Raw genomic sequence first — 16,394 nt, forward strand, 5'->3', positions numbered from 1 at the left:
ATAGTGTAGCAGGTAATTAATGGCTTCTGGAGCCAGCTGCCAAGGGTTCAAACCCTATCTCTCACTTACCACCACTGTGGCTTTGGGCAAATTATCCCCTCTGCGAAATGAGGGTAATAGTCGTCTATCTCCCCTAGGGTCCTTATAAGGATAAAGCAAGCTGGTTTGCGTAAAGCATTTATTTACAGCAGTACTTGCCACAAAGTGCTATATAAGTATGTGCCATCTTTATGACCATAAGCAGAGCTTTCTTCATTGGTTTATTTGACAAATTTCTGGCAAACTTTTTTTCTCTTTGGAAATCACTCAGGAGGCACTCTTCAAAGCTTTCTTTGCTGCTTTATTCCCAGATTTAACCAGATCTATCGTACGTTCCAAGCTTCCCTGTTGGCCTCATTCAGATTCTCCTACTTCTTCCAGTCGGCCAGAGAAGGGTTTTCCTATCTCCCAGAATCTTGTTTATTTGGCATTTTTGGTACAGACTTTCCTAGCTTTCCAATAATATAGTTTAAAAAGGTTGAGATTTATGAATGTCTACCTTCACATTCTCTCATTCTAAAACAGAAAAGATGATAACATTGTCTCCCAATTCAGCCCCAGGGAACCTCACTTTTTCTCATCCTCCCAGCTGCTGGACTTCCCTTTGGGACTGGACTGAGCTGTCACGGGCCCCAGGGCTGAGGAACTGGCGTTCTCAGTGGGTCCTGTCATGTTCCCTGGGGAAGGCAGGTCCAGGGGAGCGCCAGGAGGGTGAAGATAGTACAAAGACAGATGCACTTTATTGATAAGGCAACAGCATTACGCCGAGCTGCGGCAGAGACCCCATCCGGCCAAGGCCACACTGGGGCGGGGGTGTGATTCACATTGAGACACAGGCTGAGGTGTCCCTTCTCCTCCTCCTGATGGGTCAGTGGGGTGACAACCCAGGGGAGCAAGGCAGGGATCTGGGATCTGGACATGCTCTGTCTAAAACCCAGGGCTTCCCCCAGGGATGAGGTCAGCCACGAGGGGAATGGGACATGGCGTCTGAGCTCAAGCATGATGTAGTGAAAACAGCACTGGACCCTAAGTCCAAAGTCCCGGTCCAGTCCTGGGGCTGCTTTGAACTAGTTACATGAGCTTGGGTGAGTCACACCTTCTCCTCAGCGTCAGTTTTCTTTAACAAGGGGATTGAACTGGGTCAGAGATTTTCAAGCCCTTTGTACCACTGACTTGACATCTGGACCAATGTGTTCTGCAGCTACAATCAAATCCCAAGGGTCTCTCCCTAATTTGTAAAATAACAACAACAGTAATTAACGTGTAGAATTTTCACCACGGACGTACGTCCTCATCACCCATAAATATCGCTTCATCAGTGGTGCCTACTACCCGCTATATTAGAATGTGGTACCAAGTGGAGCCTGAAGGCAACTCCCATCTAACAGACATCAGACTGAGTCTAAGGACGGTTCTGCAATAGGGACGGTGGCTGTCAGATGAAGAAACACTGGCCAGCAGACGCTGGCGGCTGCCGAGGAGGTAAGCTGGTTTGCTCCCGGGGTCTTCAGGGAACAGCGGACGCAGGCACAGGGGCATCCTGCTGACATCACCTCCTCCAGGCTGAGACAGCAAGCGCGGCTGCACCCCCCAAACTTGAGTATGATCTGAAGGGCCCTCTGTCGCTCCTGGAGGGGCCCTCTCTGCTCTGCTCCCGCATGCCTGCCACCCACGCCCCAGAGAAGCCCAGCCACGAACACGGGCCGTGAGTGCCCACCTCCTGAGCTGCTCTGCACATGGGGAGTTTGAGGTTCGGTGCCCCTACCCCGCCCTGCCTCACAGGTCCCTTTTGACGTCAGGGTGTGGGGCGGGAATAAGGAACTACCCCGCCCGACTCCTCCCCGAAGTGCTCTCACTGACCAGCCACCAGGCCAACCCGCTGTCCCCCGATCCGGGGTGCTGGAGCACTGCCTTCTGCTTCTCCGGGGGACAGCCGTATAAGAAGCAGAACTAGGCGGGCAGGGAGGGCTTGGGCTTTTGGGGGTCTGGAAATTCCTCTCCCCCATCCCACCCTGCCAGGTGGGAAAGATGAGGCCCCGCTGGTAAGCAGAGCAGCACCTGCTTCTCCAGACTTCTGGGGGGGCTCAGGCAGTGGGCTGACCTCTGGGTCACCACCCTTGGCCATCCCAGGGTCAGGCCCCTTCAGCGCCCTTGGCAGCTGCGCAGGGGCTCTGGAGCCTGCGGCCGGTTGTCTCTCTGGGGTGGGAGGTAAGGCACTGGCAGGGTGAGGGTGAGGGTGGTGCCCGCGATTCTCTTTAGCCTGGGGGCCATTCAGTCCTGCCATGTGGATTGTCGGAGGGAGAGCCCCCACCTCGGCCAACCCCTTAGCTCCAGGCTGAGGAGCCACGGACTTGGCGGCAGGACGGGTGTGGCCTCCATCTACTACTCTTATGTTCAGGCCGGGTTTGCCTGTCCCCTCACTGCCTGGGCCCTGCTCTCTTCCCTCCTTGGCCTCTCAGCACATGGGTTCTGGGCCAGTGGCCCCCGCCATGGGGAGAAAGCCCATCTTACCACAGCTACTTCTGGGGAGAATGTTACCACGGCGATGGGATGAAGGTCGGCACCATGGGGTTAGGCAAATGCCCTTTGGCCAGCAGAGGTGGATGAGGGGAAGCTGTGACCTTAGTCACCTTGGTTTTGGTCTTCCTTGGCAGTGAGTGTCCTAGGCAGGCCACAGTGGGAAGACAGAGGGAGAAGGCCCCATCTTGGCACACTGCCCTGGGGCAGAACAGGACAGACCGGCAGCAGGATGAGGTGGGGGTCATGGGTCAGTGTTTATCGTGGGTGGGGCGAAGGAAGGGTGATCCCACCAGGCTCTGGACGTGTGGGCCTGGAGCTGGGTAGAGGTGAGGGTATCTCTGTCCCTGAGGAATGGCTGCGTCTCTCCCGCCTGCCTGTTCCCTCGGCACCAGCCAGCAGCCACTTCTGGAGTGTGGGAGGGGGCATCCCCGGGCACGGGCCCACCTTCAGCCTCTGCCCTCGGCCCCCACTTGAGATTCTTTGTCAAATAAGGAGCAATTCCTCATGACTGAGGTCTCGAGGGACTGGGGGCAGCCCGTGGCCTGCAGGTAAGGGGGACCTGGTGTTAGATTGGGCAGGAGAGCGGATGGGCTGGGCGGGGAGGGGGAGTGGGAGAGGAGGGGCTGAACTCCAGAAGGGGTGGGAAGAGCTGCTGGGCACCCGGCCCCGGAGAGGCAACCCCGCCCAGGCGCCAGGGCAGGCTGCCCTGCTCAGGAGATCTCGTTGCCAAACACCTCGAGCACGAGGGGCGTGAGCTTCATGCTGCACTCGGGCTGGAAGGAGAGGGAGCGGTACTGCTTGGAATGCTCCTCGTTCAGGCTGCGCAGGTCCGCTAGCTTCTGGATCATCTTGGCGTAGAGCAGGTGGCTGCCCGGGGGTGGGTGGCGGCAGCGGATGTAGGTCTGCAGCGTGTTGGACAGGCGGTCCTGGATGGCCTCGACCAGCGCAGCGTCCTGCACCCCGGGACGGTCTGTGGGCAGAGAGGCGGGCGGGGAGCTCTGAGCCAGCTCCCTTACCGTTCGGCCCACCCCCCGGCCCACACAGACAGACACCCAGCCTCATCATCCTCCCAGGTCACTCCTGGATGCCTGCTGACCTGGGACACCACAGTCCTCCCCAACCCCTCGACCACTTCCCAGTGCATTTAGGATCAAGTCTCAGGTCCGTTTGCGGGCCATCTGGGCCTGTCCCCACCTATTCTCTCTCCTTCTGTCTCTGTGCTCCATCTTTCATCAGGACCCCCATGAGCCATGCTCTCTGCACTCCAGGCTTCACATTTGTGCTCCTTCGGCCCAGAACTCAGCTCTTTTACCTTTGCCTGACTCTTGCTGACCCTTCAGGTAACAGCTTAAAGGACCTTCCTCAAGAAGGCGATTCCTGATGACCCCGTACCTCCATGCCCCAGACGACATCAGGTTCCCGCTTTCTGCTATACCCTCTGTAGCATCATGTACTTCTTTATTTTTAAAATAACGTATTTGTTTAATGGCTCTTTCTACACTTCCTGGGAAAGAAGTCTGTGTCCTGGTTGCTGCTGAGTCCCTATGCCCAGCATCGTGCCTGGTTCCTGACAGAAGCCCAGTAAATCACTGCTGAGTGAATGAATGAATGAATGAGTGAATGCTCACTGGCCAGGAGGAGGGGTGTCCACGTCCTTTCCTTGGGCCCCCAGCCCAGGAAAGCGTCCCTGGAGAAAGGCCACTGGCTTGTTCCCTGAACACAGTCCCAGTGGAGGCCTTATCAGCAATCCAGCATCCCCAGAACCACAAGACCTCCCTCCTCGGCTTCTCTCCCTCTTCCCACCCCAAACAGGCAGAAGAGCTCAAGGATCACAGCACCCTGCCTCCAAAATCAGTCAGCTAAACTGTCTGTCAGGCCAGCAGAACCTCCTATCAGGCCCCAGGCTTTTGTGCCCTATCCCCAGGGGGCCTCAAGTGTCAGCAGAGGTCAGTCCAGTTCACCCAAGAGCAGAGCTTGAGTACTGTCTGTGGCCTGAGAAACTCCATCTATTCGGTTCCTCAGAATCCCACCCATGAATCACCAATGGTCTTGCTAGGGCAAGGCCAAGGGCAGTGAGGGAACCCTCAGCATACACACACCACACGGGCAGGGCAAACCCAGCAAAGTGGGTGTTTCCTTGTTGGTCTCTCCTTGTGCTCACTTCTCCCTCCAAACCTCCCTGCTGGCCCTCAGCGGGGCTCCCCCCTTCCCGCTCCCCACACTGCTAGGTACCTGGGGAGACAATGCAGATGGCCATGAGCAGCACGTGCTCCTCCTCATGCAAGTTCAGCTTCTTCAGCCCCACCTGGAACTTGATTAGGGGCTCAATCAGCTCCAGGCTGTGTCCGGCTATGAGAGAGAACAGCCAGCTGCTGTGGGCACCCCCAGACCACCCACCCCACCCTACCTCCGGCCTGACCCTCACCCTTCTCTCCCTGGTGCTGCCTCACTCCCTCTGACGTGCCTGGTGGGGCCCATGACCCCAGGAGGGGTGGAGCCGGGGCAGGAGGAGGCAGAGCCCAGCCGCACCTTTGGTCACATCACTGACTTGGTACTTGAAGTCCGGGCTGCCGCAGGTCCAGGACATGTCGTCCATGGTGAAGGACTGGTTGGAGCGCAGCATGATGACCTCAATGGCACTCGACTTCAGCAGCACGATCTGGTCCTCAGGGGTGAGGTCTCTGCCAGGGAGGGTGCGAGGGTTGGGGGGGGGGAGGTCAGGTTACTGGTCAAGACCATCAAGTCATGCAAATCAGTGCAGTGCTTTGACAGGTATACACCTGCCAGGTGACCAGCATGTGCCCTGCGTCCTCCATCGAGGAGCTTGCAGCCTGGTTGGGAAGAACGAGACTGTTTCTTGAGGGAGAATGACTTGAGAACAACTCAAAGCTGTGACCAAATGCCAACCGATGTAGCTCAGCTACTATGACAGGGAAAACCCAGGGACTTTCCAGGGTCTCCAAGGTCGGAGCAGCCATGGCTCTTCTAGGGTCAGGAAGATAGAGCCTGAAGAAGCTCCCAGGGCTATGGCATGAATATGGTCATCTGCAAAAGCATGGCCAGAGCCATCCCCTATGGCTCCCATGCTTCCTTTCCCTCTCCCTCTTCCTGCCCTTCGGTCCTTCCAGTAGTGAAGTCAGCTCTGTCTCCAGGACATCTCTGGACTCCCGCTCCCACTGGACTGCTCTGATTCAGAGCTCCATCATCTTTTTCAGTTGCCTCTTACTGGACCCCTGGAGTCAAGTCTCTCGTTCACCTTTCTTACTACTGCTACAGGGACGTGTCACTCCTGCACTCAGAAATCCCCACTGACTATCAAATGCCCCAGGATCAAGCCCATACGCCGTAACTGGGCTCCAACCTGTCTTTCCAGCCCCCGTTCCCATCACAGACTCCACCAACCCTCCATTCTAACAACATCGGACTACTCCACATTCAGATGCTAGGCATTCTCATGCCACCATGCCTTTGAACGTGGGACAGCTCCAGCTTAGAGCGCCCATCTTCTGCTCCACCCCACCTTTCCAGTCCTGAATCCAGTGAGGTCTTCCTTGGATCCCTCCACCCTTCGATTCTCTTCATAGAATTAGAGCCATTCCTTTACGACCTGCTGCACATTGCCTGTAATCCTATTTTGCCCTTTCCCCTTCTTTGCCTCTGTCCTTTAGATACTTGTCTCTGGCTCTTTATTGTAAGCTACTTGAGGGCCAGCGCCACCTCTTAATTACTTTAGTGTTGCCCTCACACTGTTCACTGAGCCCTGAGCATGAGGAGAGGGTCAATAGCTATGTGTTGATGAGTCAAAAGGCTCACGACTAGTTCCACTATTCTGAGTCACGAGCTGGGCTTGTCTGAACAATGACAAGGAAAAGGCAGGACCCACAGATCAAATTGCTTCCTCTTTTTCCTCCCTTTCTCTTTCTGTGTATTTCCTCCTGGATATCCTGTCGATGGGCTGTCGTCCCCTGTGGCTGCACTTTGGAAAGTAAAAAGGTGGGAAACGGATATTAACTGATGAGAGTCCCGTATCAACAGGTGATGGATGAGGAGGTGTGAAAGGGCTTGCATGATTAGATGACCACCAAAGGGCCTGCACTGGAGGAAAATCACAAAGTGCTAGGGTTGGAAGGCCCCACTTAGAGGCTATGTGGTCCAATTCCTTCCTCAGCATTCCTGACAGACGGCTTTCACACAGCCTCTGCAGGACTCCCCCAGTGCCAGGGAGCTCCTGGCCTCTGGATACAGCCATGGGGTGCTTGGCTTTTGGGTCAATAGCCTCTTCTCTTGAGCTCTAAGCCACGTGATCACACACTCATCCATTGCTTGTAGTTCTGTCCTCTCAAGGAACACAGAACCAGACTTCTCCATTAGCTGCAGGACATCCCTTTAACCATTTAAGGAAAGCCAACATGTCCCTCCTTGCCTTTTCTCTGGAATAAGTAGCCCTGATGCCGTGACATCTAGATGTCTCACCATCCTTGTCACCTTTTTCTGGGTGCTCAATCCACAATGAAAAAATAAAAACTAACACCACCCTCATTTGGGTTTTAATTCATTATACAAGTAAAACATGTTCATTATCAAATCTTTGGAAAATACAGTCTCCCACCCACCTATTTTTGGGCATTTTGGTTGCTTCTAAGTTTTGCTGTTATAAGGAATTCCGTGAGGAACATCTCTGTACAAAACCTTTTGTTCAATGGCCCACTCAAAATGGATGGCCAGAAGTGAACAAACATCCCATGGGTGCCTGGCTAGAGAGATTTCAGCGGGATCACTGCCTGCTGTGATCCAGACATATTACTTCTATGAAAGCAAACCTAGAATGACCTCAAATTACCACCCACAGCCTGGAAATACAGGGACTTTCTAAGTGCAGCTCACAGCCAGAAGTGGAAATGGTAGTGGGTGGCGGTAGCGGTGAAGATAAAGGGGAACTCAGTAAGAGACCTCGTTCCTGCTGTGATGGGCACCAGCTCCGGCTCTGGGCCTCCTCCCTGGACCTGAGTAATATTTACACCCTGATCAGTTTCCACACCTCTGGCCACTTCTGGGCACCTGTGAGGTGCTCTAGGGATGTCTCGTCTTCCCCACCCTCCTAGGCAGGGTCCAGTTTCTCCCCATCTGCCTTCCCTTGGTACCTCTTGGCGCCCTTATCTCTTCACCGCGGCTATTCATATGTCTATCTCTTCACCGCGGCTATTCATATGTCTATCTCTTCCATCAGACGCTGAACCTCTGCAGGCCAGGGACTGTGTCCTAGTCATCTTTTATCCCTCACAGTTTATGTCATAAGCAAGCTGATTGTTGGACAGATGAATAAGTGAATATAGAGGAAAGGGCATAGGAGGAGGGAAGCACTATGACCCCAGGCCTCTGACCCAGGAAGGAGCCCCTAGGAATGGAAATGGCAGTGCGGTTGAAGGCGTTTAGCCCTCTGGGGCTGTTTGGGCCTGGTCCCTCATGCACCCCTCTGGGCAGTGAAACCTGTGGTCCTTGGCTCTCGGATCCAAGACGGCTCCTGGCCATGGAGTCGCTGCTCCTGACACCACTTCCTCCATGCATTTCTTTTGCAGGGCTGAAGGGGGGGGGGAATTTGTGGGGTGTAGACCGAGAGGCTGAGGGAGAACAGGTGGGAGCCAGGGGCAGGGCCAAGGCCACCCCACAGGGCAGGCCACACCCAGCACAGCCCATGCAGTCCCGCCCACACTGGAATCTTGTCCTGTACTCTCCCCTCCACTCACCCACACAGAAGTCTCATCCTGCCCTCCCCACACCCTCCACCCCCGCCTCCAGGCAGCAAGATCAAAGCCACCAGGGACGCAGACACTGTTCTTTCACTTCTTGGAAAAATGGAACCTCTAAGTGCAGGAACTGGCAGAACCAGAGAACTGTTGGGCTGCCCCCGCCTGGGTCCTGCGGAAGCCTGGGCTCTGGCCCCCGTCCTGGTGCAGCATCAGCTCCACGCATTCCCACAGAACATCCACATAAATGTCCCCACAGAGCTCTTGCTGAAGCCTGCTCCATTTTTGTTGGAAAACATTCCACTTTGGGACTTCTCAAGACATGCTGAAGCCAGAAAAGTTAACCCAAGCATGTTTAGGATCGATTTAATTGATTTTGCCTCCATAGCTGGGTGGCTCCAATACCTGCTCATATGTACTTCACTTCGGCCAGGACTGCAGGGCTAGACCAGGGAACTCTGGAGGATGAGGTTTGAAAGGGAAGGAAGGGGGTAGACTTCAGCTCATCCTTGGGGAGAGGAATTGAGGGGCAGGTGGTGCTATTTTGTGCGAGGGTATATGTGGCGAAGGGAAGGGATGGGGGCCAAGAGAAAAACTGGGGCTCAGGTTACTTAGTGGAGGGGGCTGCACTGGGGTTATCTGGTTAAATAGGTCACATTCTTTTTAGGACAGTTTTCCCATGTGGGCAATCCCAGCCACCAAACCTTAGCATCTGGACAGGGCTTCAGGTGCCCTCTGGTCCAGCTCCCCACTAGGCAAGGTTTGGGGACTGGGTAGATGAGAGTTGTTCCTCCCGGAATTAGGATGAGAGCCGCCTGCTACAGTGTATCCATCAACACCTTGAAGTGTTTTTTCTCTAGCTGTTTACACAAAACAAGACTTTGGGAACATGTGCAGTTTGCAAACGGTAACGAGAAGAGTTGGGGAGGGAGCTGGAACTTGTACTAAGCGGAATGTTGTCATCAGTTCCAAGGAAAGACTCTGGAGGGTAAATCCCAGGCCCGGTGCGATGCTGACCTCACAGGTGACACCCGTTCTGCCTGCAGAGCGGCCTTTACTCTTTTTGATGCAACCAAAATGTGCGATACAGTAAGAGTGTCTCAACACCATTTGATGGTTTCTCTCCTTTATAATTTTCACATTAATTCCAGGAAAGAACATTGGTGAATCCCTGGTATTTGAATTGGTGCAAGGCATAAAATAACACAGAGCAGGTTGTCTCAAGACAGAAACAAACTGGGATGCACTGGGTTTAGCGCTGTGAATTACCATCATTTAGCTGGCAATCAATGCAGCAATTTAGACAGTAGCTGATGGCTTCCCTACGCGCCAGAGATTCACCAAACAATAAATGGCACCTCGTGTTAGCTTCCATCCAGAGCTGGCCAACGTCCAGTCATTTTCCAGCTCCCAGTATTCTAGCGCTGAATCCGAGCATCAGTATTGAAGAAGCATTCTACCCCTTCTGCTACAGCTGCAACTATTGCTACTACTTGAAATGATGAGAGTATTGCTTGATATTAATTAATTTCTTTCTTTTTTTTTTTGGCCACGCCAGCCACGTGGCATGCAGGATCTTAGTTCCCCCACCAGGGATTCCCCCTGCAGTGGAAGGTGGATCCTTAACCACTGGACCGCCAGGGAAGTTTATTCATTTATTTCTTGACCACAATGTATATTTGATGACAATGTTCCAAATGAACTTTTAGAAAGAATGAAGCTATTGATATACATAAATATAGATATAACTGCCTCCCAACATATCTACAAAAAGCGTCAACTTTTAAGTACTTTTAAGAATATTTAACACTGCATGACCATTTAAATATAAGTATTATAGATAGCATTATTACCAAAACAATAGAACATCTGAATGAATGAATGAAATTTGTATGAATGAATCCATAAGGGAGGGTCTTTACTCCAGTAGAACTCCTCATACTTACCTACTTTGGCAAAAAAGATCTCAGTATGATTAGGAAACAGCCTTGGGTGAAGGGTAAATTGGGTGAAAGATGCCCAGGTTATACGTACAAGTGTGTCTCCCTCTAGGATTCCTAGATTACATCACAAGCCCAACCCTTTTTCTTCTCTATCACTTCATCCTGGTTTCAGAATTGGGTGTGCCGGATTAATGTAGGTTTAATTTAAAAGGATAATATGAGGAATAGATCCAAGGCAGCTGGAGTGGACACAGCAGTGAACTAAGAGTTCTTAACCCAGCTCTGACATGCGGGGTCCAACACTAGAAATCCTGGTGTTGGCCATTGAACCTCACTGGGCTCCTGTTCCATCACAAAGGAAGCGTAAGGGATGGATGGCTCGCCAGTGCTGGCCTGCCAAGTAATGCTGGATGGGCTGCACTTCTTAAATACAGATTCCTGGGCCTTGCCCAGAGATTCTGACTTAGGAGGTCTGGGGTAGGGCCTGAGGCTGTATTTTGGGAAGCAGTAGATTGGTAATTTCCGAGCCTTCTTCGGGCTCAGTCTAGGATTCTGACTCTGTTCCCTAGATGTCCTAGAAGCTTCTTACCTGAACCCTGGGATCATCTTGGCAAAGCCGATGACCTTTTGGATACTGTAACTGACCAGGTCAGCCAGGTGGGGCAGCATGGAGAGCTGGGACAGGTCCAGGGTCACAGAAGGGTCATCAGAGTCTTCTTCACTCAGATCCAGGTTGGAGAAGCTGGTTGGCTCCATCGTATCTGGGGAAGGTTGAGGGAAGAGAAGGAACTACTTGAGCCAGGCTTCCTTCCGCGAGGCCCCGCGAGGCCCTCCTACACCCTGGTAGCAGGGCCAGCTGGGAATCCCACAGTCACCACCTCTCTCCAAAGTCACTTCAGCCCAGGCTTCCCCCTAGGGTTCCCTGTGTCTTCTTTCAGCAGAGTGGGGCAGGAAAATCAAATATCAGAGACACTCTGAGATAAGAGACTTCTTTAAGATGTGATTTTACATGTTGTTCCTAATGATCTCAAATCAAAGATGCATTTGGAACCAATAAACTTGTGGAAAACAATGTTCAACCTCACTAGTGATCAAAGAATGGCCAAGAAGAACATCTACTTTTCACCTCTAAACTAGAAGCAAGTACGTTTATATGTTGACACCAGTGTTCGTAAAGATGTAGGGAATTAGGCAATCCTTGTGCAGCACTGGGGTGTAAAGGAGGCATACATTTGTGCAACTAATCTAGAAAGCTGTTTGACCGTGAGGGTCAAAAGCCTACAATTATGTATACTCTATGACCAGTAATCCTACTTCCATGAATTCAACATAAGGAAAAATTCAGAATAAGTGCAAATATTTAGCCCCAAGCATACTGTTATCTTAATGAAGAGCTGGGAAAAAAATCTAGATATCCAGTGATAGGGGTTTAGATATGTTATTGTACATTATACCCCAGAATACTATGCAGCCTTTAAAAATTATATTCTGGGTGTGTACTGAATGGTATGAAGATATGACATAATATACTATCAAGAGAAAAAAGCAAGTTACCAGACTGCGTATAGCACAATTCCATTTCTGAACATATATATATGTTAAAAAAAATTGGGAAAAGATACATCACAGTGTTAACCGTGATTATCTTTGGGTGGTAGGTTTAAAGATTATATATAATATATATAATATACATAATTTAGTTTATATTTTCTGAATGTCTACAATGAACACATATTACTTTTATATAATAATTTTTTAAAAGTTAAAAATGTTAACTAGTTTGAATTTTTCAATAAATATATGCTATACTGAACATACCATGGGGGGGTGGTAAACACCTCAAATTAATTAACCTATGAGAAGAAATCAAAACTTCTAAATAATATAAAATTATTATGAAAAGTTGAAGTACAGACCAATGTATAACATGCAAATTGGCCCTTTTTTAATTTTCCCCCCGGCTGTGCCACAAGGCTTGTGGGATCTTTGTTTTCCGACCAGGGATTGAACCCGTGCCCTCGGCAGTGAAAGTGCGGAGTCCTAACCACTGGACCACCAGGGAAGTCCCCAGATTGACCCTCATTGATAAACATGAATATACCATAAAGTAAAAAGAGCAGGAAAGTGGGTAGAGAAAATTACCACAGGGGAGGGGTTACTACAAGGTTAACTACAAGGTGAGGGGCTCAGAGGATCAGTTATCTGTGTAGTGGTCAATGCAGGTGAGTAGACACACGGCCAACTCCACTGTTATCTCTGTCTAGTTGACACAGGGAGCCCTCCCACCTACTCTGGATCTGGGCACAGATCCATCAATGGGTCTGGAAGTACCATATCTGAGGATACTAGTTCCCCAGGGGGGAGGGGGCTTTTCCATCCCTGCCTTTCTACAGGCCCCAACCAGAGGGCAGCTGGGTTGGGTGAGAGGTAGAAGGATGAAGGCAAGGGCAGGGGGAAGACTAGACAGGAAGATGAAGAGGAAGGTAGGAAAGGACTATAAGAGGAAAGCAAGGATGAGCTGGCAGGGACAGGTCCTCCAGGGCCTTAGGGGCCCCCCAGGGCTTGAGGGGAAGGCGGGCTGTAGTGGGACCCACATCTTCTCCTTCCATGCTGAACTCCACCTTCCAAAGACTCAGGCTCTGGTGACTGCAGTTAACAAACTGTTTGTTATATTTGAAAGCTGCTAAGAGAGTACGTCTTAAAAGCTATCACGGGGGGGAAAACATCTTTGTAACTATGTGAGGTGAACTAAACTTACTGTGGCAATCATTCTGCAATATATACATATATCAAATCATTATGTTATACACCTTAAATGATTGCAATGCTCTATGTCAGTTATATCTCAATAAAACCGGAGAAAACAAAACCCAAAATGAAACAAACAAAAAAAACCCCAAGGGCCCGGGCTCAAAGTACCCCTTAAAGGAATCCGGTCACTCCCAGGGAGGGAGCGGGGGGAAGAAGGCTCGCTTAGAGGAAAGAACAGAGGCTCTGCAGGCAGACCCTGCCCCCCGGACCCCTGTTTGGCCTCTTCCTCAGCGTCCTGCACGTGGGCCCTCAGGAAAGCCCCGCCTCTTCTCTAAGAAAGGTTTTTTTCTGAGGACGTTGTGTGGCACACAGTAGGTAAGTGCTGTCCTTCCAGCCGCAGCCTAGGACAGGTGGGCTGGGGAAGCCCTGGGCTCTCTGGGAGGCGTGCAGAGCCACTTACCTGGAGAGGAGGTGTAGTGATCTGAGCAGGAGGACGATGAGTTTCCAGAGAAGCTGGGCGTGTGTATCAACCAAGGCCCTGAGGGATGCTTCCCTTCATTCTCACCCTCTCGAACCGGAGGCTGGAGGGAAAGGTGGAGGGTCAGAGACCCACACTTGGGGGTCACCTTCCTACCCCAGCCCTGATCTCTGACAGGAGGGGGAGTCCTCCCCAGTGTCAGAAGGCCAGAGCAGCCTCCGTCCCTTCCCAGGTTCTGCGCCCAGATCCCCCTTTGCCCTCCGTCCGCCTCAGAGCCCGGGCTCTGCTGGTGGCTCAGGCTGTACCCGGAACTGGCTGAAGTCGGCGTAGGTGGGGTCATAGGTCTTGTGGTGGGCGTCCAGCAGGATGGCGATGATGTGTTGCTGCTCCTCGGACAGCTTCGGCCGCAGGCTGTCCTTCAAGGCCTCCTCTTCCTTCCTCTTGAGGATCATCTCCCGCTTCCGCTGCACCTCTTCATCAGTCAGGATGACTGTGGGGCGGGAAGGGGGAGTCAGGAGGGCCCCCCTGCAGCGCCTCCAAGGAACCTTCCTCCAGGTGTAAAGGCACAAGATGGAAGGGGCTGTGCCTCACACTTGGAGCTCACCGGGCCGTCCGGCCACGGGGACCCCAAGCCCACGATACGAACGGAAGATTGCGTGTTCTATGTTGAAAAGGCAGGCGCATGAGAGAGGAGACAGAGGATTTGGGAGGTGGGATGCTTGGGCATTGTTAGGGAGCCTGGGATCTCAACAACAAGGTGTCTGACTCTGCACAGACTGAGCTCTCCAGGCTTTTGTTTGCTTGTTTCTAAAATGAGAAGTTTCGACCATATGATCTCTTCTAAGTCCCTGTTTTGTTCCTTCCTCCATAAAGCATGCATATGTGGGGATCCTACCTCAAAGGACCGACTGCCTTGAGACCTGAATGCAGGCCTAGCACAGAGCAGATGCTCACTAAACGTTTGTTCTTGTCGCTTCTACCCCCTCCCTGTATTCCCTGATCCTGAGGGAGACACTGGGGGGAGGGAGGGTGCACAGTCACGGCGACAGAGGCTAGGAGGTGCTGAGAAGACCTCACACGGCCTTCCCCACATCCAAGTTCCCAGGCTTGTGATCTACTATGACCGACGTAGAAAGACTTTGCCTCTTTGGTTGGGCCAAAACAACCCCTGCCTCAGCCAGTCCAGTCTTGAAATGACTGCCCAAGGAAGTTTTCGAGTCCTCTGGAAGTCCCCAAGCATAGCAGCTCACAGCTCTAATCTGGAAAGCTCTCTCCAGCAGCTGGCCAGTGTACCTGACCTTGGGGATCCCCGGTCCCCTGCAGGCTGCGCAGGGGCTCCGGGCCTCCCCGGGCTGGGGCAGCTGCCGGGAGGGCGGGGCTGGGAGCAGGGGTACTTAGCAGGGCAGCTGGGCACACAGACCTCCCGGCTGGGGCTTGCAGAGCGCTGATGGCAGGAGTGGGCGCTGGAGCCCTCGGCCTGCAGCCGCTTGCTCTGTACTGGTCTTGCCAGGGCATCTGCCCACAGAACTGAGAGTTCACAAGAGCAGGGAAAGGAACCAGAACCCTAGAGTGGATGGGTGTCCGGCTTCGAGAAAGGCCTATTGGCCTAGGTCCCATGGGTGGGGGAAGGACGAGAGAAGTTGGCGGGGGCAGGGAGGGAGAGCCTGTCGGGGGTGGGAGTGGGCAGAGCAGGAAAGGGAGGCCTGCTGCGAAAGATGGCCTGTTTCTTCCAGAGCTGGAACGAACTATACCTAGAGGAAGACTGGGGTGGACGCCACGCCCAGGTTACTGACTCACCTGCCCAAAGAGCTGCCAGCCCTCCTCCCACAGAGGGTGTCTGCTCAGACCCCAAGAGATCGAGCAGGGTGGGAGAAGGAGCATCCCATTCAAGGCCGGGTGCAAGGCCCTAGCGGGGGGAAGCCAAGATTAGGTGTCGGGTCTTGCCTGCTCACCTGAGGGGCAGGCGGAGGAGGCGATGAGTCTGGAGCCGGGGGGCTGGCTCTGTGCGCCCACAGGCAGGCTTCTCAGCCCCGACAGGGCTCTGATAACCCCCTGTGATTCTAGGATGTCACTCTCCTGCTCAGAAACTTTTTCTGGATCCTTCCTGCTTACCATGCCCCAACTAAAGTCAAGATTCTCCATGATTTCCTTCTTTCCAACCTCATTTCCCGGGGCCACTGGACGCAGCTTCTGCTCTAGTCACGTTGGGATTGCTGACCTGTGAACATGACCTGCTCACTCTTGCCACTGCATTTCTCCTTGTGCTGGGTGCCTGTCCAGCTGGGTCTTCTCTCCCCAGCAGCCATGCAAGTTCTGTCGGTTCTCCAGCACCCAGTTCACAGCCCTCTCGTACGACGAGAGGCTTTCTTATTGCCTTGATCTGCAGTGAGCCGTTTTTCCCACACACACTGGCACCCGATCGTTTTTTCACTCTGTTACATTTACGGTTAGTACAGGTCCCGGTAAATGCCTTTATAGAGAGAGCCTAAGAAGTTCAAGGTCTCCTTCACTGGAACTGCAGGCTACCTAAGGGTGGGGGCCACATCCTACAGTGCCTGTAAGGCTAGCCCACTGAGGCTTCCTCAATAGTCTGATGCGCTGGACACCCAACACATCAACACTGGCTGTACCTACTATGTGCTGGTCGTCATCCTGGCTCAGGAAACAATGGTGAGAAGTATAGCAATGCTGCATGTTCCCTACCACGTCGGAATGGCACACGCCACACGCCAGCCCACCAGATCGCTGAGCAAAGCTTACATTTTTAATTTAAATAAGTGTGACTGAAGTATTTTCAAGACAGAATACCTTGTAACAGAACACGTGTAACATCATGTAACCTTTGCTTGATGATTCAGAGGCATCATTCTGAATAATTCTTGGACTTTGCAGGGACAAGGTTATGACCTCAGAATTGTA

At 52.4% G+C, this 16,394-nt stretch overlaps 1 protein-coding gene across 2 annotated transcripts in view; it reads right to left on the reverse strand.

Annotated features, from left to right (window-relative positions):
* Positions 1-319: 319 nt before the first annotated feature.
* VDR (vitamin D receptor) overlaps positions 320-16,394 on the reverse strand; it is a 54,707-nt gene continuing 38,632 nt past the window's right edge. For both annotated transcript variants that reach the window (XM_082350008.1, XM_082350009.1), the window contains 6 exons: positions 13,781-13,965; positions 13,458-13,578; positions 10,836-11,007; positions 5,089-5,240; positions 4,792-4,908; positions 320-3,529 (listed from right to left, as the gene is read on the reverse strand). In XM_082350008.1, coding sequence (XP_082206134.1) covers positions 3,270-3,529; positions 4,792-4,908; positions 5,089-5,240; positions 10,836-11,007; positions 13,458-13,578; positions 13,781-13,965 — 1,007 coding nt within the window. In that variant the 3' untranslated portion in view covers positions 320-3,269. The remainder of the gene's footprint in view (positions 3,530-4,791; positions 4,909-5,088; positions 5,241-10,835; positions 11,008-13,457; positions 13,579-13,780; positions 13,966-16,394) is intronic.

This window comes from Balaenoptera borealis, assembly GCF_965194805.1.
Source record: "Balaenoptera borealis genome assembly, chromosome: 13".
Lineage (NCBI taxonomy): Eukaryota > Metazoa > Chordata > Mammalia > Artiodactyla > Balaenopteridae > Balaenoptera > Balaenoptera borealis.